General features: G+C 36.1%; 1 protein-coding gene across 1 annotated transcript; it reads left to right on the top strand.

The window, feature by feature from the left end:
• The first annotated feature begins 3820 nt into the window (after positions 1-3820).
• LOC143624738 (ATP-dependent Clp protease proteolytic subunit-like) lies at positions 3821-5919 on the top strand. Its single transcript, XM_077095292.1, has 3 exons — positions 3821-3899; positions 4684-4977; positions 5621-5919. The coding sequence occupies exons 1-3, from the start codon at positions 3829-3831 to the stop codon at positions 5850-5852; spliced, it is 597 nt and encodes a 198-aa protein (XP_076951407.1). The 5' UTR covers positions 3821-3828; the 3' UTR covers positions 5853-5919.
• Positions 5920-6984: the final 1065 nt, after the last annotated feature.

Here is a 6984-nt window from a genome sequence, read left to right as displayed (position 1 = left end):
TAAAAGGTCATAGCAAATCCTGTAGCCACTTGTACTAAAAAACAAGTAAGCGTAATCCCCCCTAGACAATAAAATATGTTTACATGAGGAGGAACATATTTACTAGTTATATCATCCGCAATCGCCTGAATCTCGAGACGCTCTTCAAACCAATCATAAACTTTATTGAGATAGGTGCGATCCCCCCTCCGAGAACTGTATATGAGACTTTCATCTCGTACAGCTCAAGCAAAAACACCCAAATACTGGTTGGAACGGATATTTAATAGAAAGTTTGAAACTTCTTACTTTCCGATTCAATCTGCTATGAAGATAAGAATAAAAAAAATCTGAAAGTTCTTCTTCTTCTTTGTGGCGATAATACCAAAATATCAAGTTGGCTCAGTTGTCTTTATCTTGATCCTTACGGGCCTCTTGAATTATCTCTTCCCTATTTTTTTTTTATTTGATTTGTTTTTGTCTATCATTTTTATTATATTTGTTTTATTTATTATTTATAGGAATTCTCTTGTTAAGACCCTATGAATCGATTCAAACCTCAGATTCATACTAGAACCACGATGATTCAATAAAAATACTAAGTTAAGCCTAAAGATTCCCTGAGTAAGAACCATCGGATCATCGCTTATTCCACGAATAGATAATAACCAAAAATCCGAAGAAAGATTTATCTTTGCGTCAAAATAAGTATAAAAAGGCTTTTGAAATTTGAAAGAAGAAAAAATTTCGATTTATATTTCTAAATTCTAATTCTTGGAAATTTTTTGGAGTCTGGCCGCGAGGTTTGAATATTAAGTATGAATCATAGTTTAAATATTTCTTAATCTATTTCATATATTCCGTGTTCCAGATACTAGAATAAATATCCGACGAAGGAGAACCATCTCTATCAAGATGACAGACCCATTCTCTGTACTATCAATAGGATCAATTATAACAAGTCACACACTCATATTCCAGAAATACAGAAACAAAGAAATTCCACGATCGAACTACCAAAATCAAATTAGCTAGAAATCCGAGCTCTAAAGGATTCATTTTTTATTTAAAAGCTAGGACTTGGGGGTTCTTATAGATCTAATTCATTGAAATTCCATCCAATAAAATGGAAGAATTATAAATCTCTAAAATAATAGATAGAAATACCGCAAATAGAGCCATTGCGACGCCCATCAAAGGGGTCGTTCCCCACCCAGGAGCTACTTTACCATATTCAGAATTCAAGGGTTTTAATAAAACCCCTACAGTTGTTCGTCTTGGACCAGATTTAGAATCATTCTCGACAGTTTGTGTAGCCATAAATCCTATTTTATTCATTGAAATATGTTGACTTTGTATACCATCCCATTGTAAATAAATGATCTTATCATAGATCCATTGTGGTCTTGAAATTATATAATAATGGAAACAGCAACCCTAGTCGCCATCTTTATATCTGGTTTACTTGTGAGTTTTACTGGGTACGCCTTATATACCGCTTTTGGGCAACCTTCTCAACAACTAAGAGATCCATTCGAGGAACATGGGGACTACTTGAAGTAATGAGCCTCCCAATATTGGGAGGCTCATTACTTCAATTGCGATAATGAAAAATGATTTCATTTTTTTATTTTTTAGTTGAAATTTTCGGCGGTTCTCTAAAAAAGATAGCGAAAAAAATTATCCCTAGAGTCGAGACAAAGAGGAATGTATAAACCAATGCTTCCATAGATTCGATCGTGGTTTACAATTATAGCTTCCATACCTGTTTATTTTTGGGAGGATCATATTCCGGATAAAGAAAGAGCAAGAGTAACAAAAAAAATGACGATTCAAATCAAGATTTATCTGGTACCCTATATAAAAATAAAATCATAAAAAGAAAATCGATTCGAAAGAGACCAAAGAAATGTTGTATCAGGCTGCTTGTCTTCTTGTAGTTGGATCTCCAAGTTTTTGGAATGCTCCAAATTCTACTTGAGCATCCAAATCTGGGTCAATACCAGCGAAAACATCTCTAAACAAGGTTCGAGCACCATGCCAAATGTGTCCGAAGAAGAATAGCAAAGCAAATGAAGCATGTCCAAAAGTAAACCAACCCCTTGGACTGCTACGAAAAACACCATCAGATTTCAAAGTAGCACGATCTAATTCAAAAATTTCCCCCAATTGAGCGCGTCTAGCATATTTTTTGACAGTAACAGGACCACTATAACTGACTCCATTGAGTTCACCACCGTAGAACTCAACAGTTACACCAACTTGTTCGACACTATACTTAGATTCTGCCCTTCGAAACGGAACATCGGCCCTAACAATCCCGTCTCCGTCTACCAAAACGAGCGGAAATGTTTCAAAAAAGGTAGGCATACGACGTACAAAAAGTTCACGGCCTTCTTTATCTCTAAAGATAGGATGTCCTAACCATCCAACCGCTATTCCATCCCCGTTATCCATTGAACCCGCCCTAAATAATCCCCCTTTTGCCGGATTATTTCTGATGTAATCATAAAAGGCTAATTTTTCAGGAATTTTAGCCCACGCTTCTGATAAACTTTGATTTTCGGCTAATCCAGCACTGACTCTTCTATATATTTCTTGTTGGAAGTATCCCTGATCCCATTGATAACGAGTAGGCCCAAATAATTCGATGGGAGTAGTCGCAGAACCATACCACATAGTTCCGGCAACAACAAAAGCTGCAAAAAAGACAGCAGCGATACTACTGGAAAGGACAGTTTCAATATTGCCCATACGCAATCCTTTGTATAGACGTTGGGGCGGGCGGACGCTAAGATGGAACAGACCTGCTAATATGCCTAAAGTCCCTGCCACAATATGATAAGAGGCTATTCCTCCCGGAACAAAAGGATCAAAACCCTCCACACCCCACGATGGATTTACATATTGTACTTTTCCTGTTAGCCCATAAGGATCGGACACCCATATGCCAGGACCATACAAGCCTGTTACATGAAATGCACCAAAACCAAAGCAAGCCACACCTGCAAGAAATAAATGTATTCCAAAGATCTTGGGCAAATCCAAAGAGGGTTTTCCTATACGTTCATCACAAAATTTTTCGAGATCCCAATATACCCAATGCCAGATAGCTGCCAAAAAGCACAACCCAGAAAACAAAATATGCGCTCCAGCCACACCTTCGTAACTCCAAATACCCGGATTAGTTATAGTCCCCCCGTGATACTCCAACCGCCCCAGGAATTGGTTATTCCTAAACGAGTCATGAAGGGTATAACGAACATACCCTGTCTCCACATTGGATCAAGAACAGGGTCAGAAGGATCAAAAACTGCTATTTCATACTGGGCCATCGAACCGGCCCAACCAGCAACCAAAGCTGTATGCATTATATGAACAGAAAGCAACCGTCCGGGATCATTCAATACAACGGTATGAACACGATACCAAGGCAAACCCATGGAAATACCCCTTTATGAAAGAAAAATGACACTATGTAACTTTATCGCATTGTAAAAGACTATACTATGACTATGTTATGGACCCCCCTATTTAGTTTTAGTAAATTATTTCAACGCAAGGGTTCATATTTGTTCTATTCTGTTGGTAATAATGGAACAATTTTGTTCGTAGGAACAAAGAGAAGCAGATTTATTCTATACTCGATAAGTACCAATACGCAATAGGGAAGTGAATGCCATTTTCTATGAGCGAATGTGCTCATACTTGTTCATCATTAGAGGACACTATTCGTAATAATTTTCCCTTTTTTTCTTGCTTTCTTTATCAAATTTTCATAAATGATGAATAAAATCTTATGAATTGAATAAAATCTGATTAGGATAAAGTACAATTTTATTTCATTTAATGCCTATTGGTGTCCCAAAAGTACCTTTTCGAAGTCCTGGAGAGGAAGATGCATCTTGGCTTGACATATAGTGCGACTTGTCAGATATATTTGGTCATATGGGATTTCCCCGTTTTCTCCCCAATCGAGATATCCTCTGTTTCGCCCACGAAAGATTCATTTCATCATCAAAATTTTGGAGTGTGAAGTGCAATTAGATCCGTTTTGGGGGGATTCGGATTACTATTATCAATTAGAAGAATTTATGGTTGTCTTAGTTGGACTACTACATTGAAGTATCCAGGCTCCGTTAAAAAAAAACAAGTGGTAATATATCTATTTCTATTTTATTTTATATCATAAAGTATTCCTTTTTTTAAAGAAAATTTTTTTTCAAACTATTATGTTAATCAATTGAGTAATATGCATGAATCCGTCAACCTTTTTTACGGAATGCATGAATTGAAAAAAAGGGGGGGATAACAAAAAGAAGTGGTAATGGGAACATTTGTACTATATGTGCAAATCAAAATCGGGCGGATCTTTACCCGGAGTAGAGCATAAACCTAAAAAGATTAATGAGGCCCATTTAAGAACAAGAAAATGACATCGTGATTTGGATTGGATCTCGATGAAACAATCCATCAATGAGAAGTTAATTGGATAAGTTTAATGAATTCTTTTTTTTTTTTACATTCGTTATAAGGAAAGGAAGACAAACTCATATTTAGTGAAAAAAAATCCTTTTATTATAAGTTAGAAGGAACTTGCTATGAAAAAAGAAAACGTATTGGAATATACACATTGATTTTTTTTGAACCGTATGCGTTAAAAGGCGCCTGTACGGTTCTTAAGGGATACAATTTGACCCTAATCAACCGACTTTATCGAGAAAGATTACTTTTTTTAGGTCAAGAGGTTGATAGCGAGATCTCAAATCAACTTATTGGTCTTATGATATATCTCAGTATCGAGGATGATACCCAAGAGCTGTATTTATTTATAAACTCTCCTGGCGGATGGGTAATACCGGGAGTGGCTCTTTATGATACTATGCAGTTTGTGCAACCAGATGTACATACAATATGCATGGGATCTGCCGCTTCAATGGGATCTTTTATCCTGGTCGGAGGAGAAATTACCAAACGTCTAGCATTCCCTCACGCTTGGCGCCAATGAGGCTTTTATTTATTTGAGAGAAAAAAGAAGACTATGCCTTCGCCATATGAAATATGAATATGAATATTAAGTAATAATAGCATGGCACTTTGAATTCGATATAAAAAAAAATTTGTTTTCACAACATTAGCTTATGTATCGAGAGAGTAATATGATAAAAACGTATTTCCTATTTTCTTATTTTGGAAGTCCAGCTCAGCGTCACAAACTTTTTTCACACCAGAGGTATCTTAACAATATTTCTATTTATGTTATGGAGCGAAAAAAAATTCTTTTTTCCTTAGTTTATTTATTATTTGATCAAATAAAAAGCAACTTTGGGATTGCTGAATGACAGACAAATTACAGACAAAAAAATATAATAAATATATATAGCAACGGAGCCATCATAGTATTTTTGAATTCCTCCGAAAGGAAGGGTGGTAAGTTGATCATTTACCGATCGGGGTCTGATCGATCCAATTTTTTATTTCTTTGATGGAAGGTAAGGGTCAATTTTATTGTAGAGCCTTATGGAATGCATAATGCCCGTACGGTTGTTCGATTCTATCTTTTTTTCTTGTTATTCTTTTTTCTTTTATCTTCCCCTCATCATGAAAAAGAGAGAAACCTTTTATTATCTTATATCATCAGGGTAATGATCCACCAACCTGCTGGTTCTTTTTTTGAAGTAGCAACGGGAGAATTCATCCTGGAAGTGGGAGAACTGCTGAAACTACGTGAAACCCTGACAAGGGTTTATGTACAAAGAACGGGCAAACACTTATGGGTTGTATCCGAAGACATGGAAAGAGATGTTTTTATGTCAGCAACAGCAACAGAGGCCCAAGCTTATGGAATTGTTGATCTTGTGGCGGTTGAATGACAATAACCTGGATTTCGCGTCAATTCTGAAATGAACCCTGCCGAGTTGAATATTATTATTCTATGGAATCTTTTTTATTATTCTATTGAATAAAAGTAATTGATAATCATCCGGTTAGGATCGATCTAAACCAGCCCATTATGTATATGATTCAACATGTCAACGATTAAACAACTTATTAGAAATACAAGACAGCCAATTAGAAATGTCACAAAATCCCTCGCGCTTCAGGGATGCCCTCAGCGCCGAGGAACATGTACTAGGGTGTATGTGCGACTCATTCAGATCATGAACTAGAACAAAGGAAAGAGAACAATGTTCGAATATCAATGATCAAAGAGGATATAACGGAAAAACAAACTAGATTTCCTATCTAAAAATGGATGATATCCCTTTTATTTTGTATGAAATTTATGGTTTCTGTTGGTGTAAATCCACTCACCTCAATTCAAAATGAGAAGCAATTCTCCATTGGTAGCAAATGGTTATCCATTAAGCGGAGGAAATCTTAGTTAACATAGACCCCTCTTGCAAGAACGGACTAACAGGGTCAGTTACCCGGCCAACCTTCATAATTAAATACCGTTACTGTATAGGTAGAGCTTGTTGTGAAAGACCTATTACTGGATAATTCATGGGTAGAGCCGAAGAATGTGAACTATACAAGTTAGCAATAACATTGATTAAATGAAGTAAAGGCTCCGGTGTATAGAGAAGACCTCACCGTTGAAGAAGTAACCATAGAAACGATGGAATCCACTATTTCTTTATCATTACTTTGTTTTTTTAATACCTAGTATAGTCAAATTTCGTATTTCGGGGTGAAATGTCTAGAAAAAATCAAAAATTGTGGTTGGGAAGGTTATAGTAGCCAAAGCCATTGGAATTCTTAGTTTATACATTGGAAAAATCAGTTTTGTTATTAATATACTAGGAAAGGGGCAAAAGAATAACTGAAAGAAAGGAAATCTAGGAAATCTATTAGTTATTCGTTAAAGTTTCATTTATTCAACGACCAGAATTAGACGGGGATATATCGCTCGGAGACGTAGAACAAAAATTCGTTTATTTGCATCAAGCTTTCGGGGGGCTCATTCAAGACTTACTCGAACTATTACTCAACAAAAAATAA

The sequence above is a fragment of the Bidens hawaiensis genome, unplaced genomic scaffold (genome assembly GCF_021521415.1).
Source record: "Bidens hawaiensis isolate Kalapana, Puna unplaced genomic scaffold, B.hawaiensis_p1.1 tig00003961_1, whole genome shotgun sequence".
NCBI classification, from domain to species: domain Eukaryota; kingdom Viridiplantae; phylum Streptophyta; class Magnoliopsida; order Asterales; family Asteraceae; genus Bidens; species Bidens hawaiensis.
This window is presented reverse-complemented; position numbering and strand designations above follow the sequence as displayed.

What these genes read in the sequence shown, in the direction of transcription:
- LOC143624738 (XM_077095292.1), top strand. Translation starts at nt 3,829, where the DNA reads ATGCCTATTGGTGTCCCAAAAGTACCTTTTCGAAGTCCTGGAGAGGAA. An exon ending in GCATCTTGGCTTGACATATA is followed by an intron (nt 3,900 to 4,683) that starts GTGCGACTTGTC and finishes TTTGACCCTAAT; the next exon opens with CAACCGACTTTATCGAGAAA. An exon ending in CTAGCATTCCCTCACGCTTG is followed by an intron (nt 4,978 to 5,620) that starts GCGCCAATGAGG and finishes TTATATCATCAG; the next exon opens with GGTAATGATCCACCAACCTG.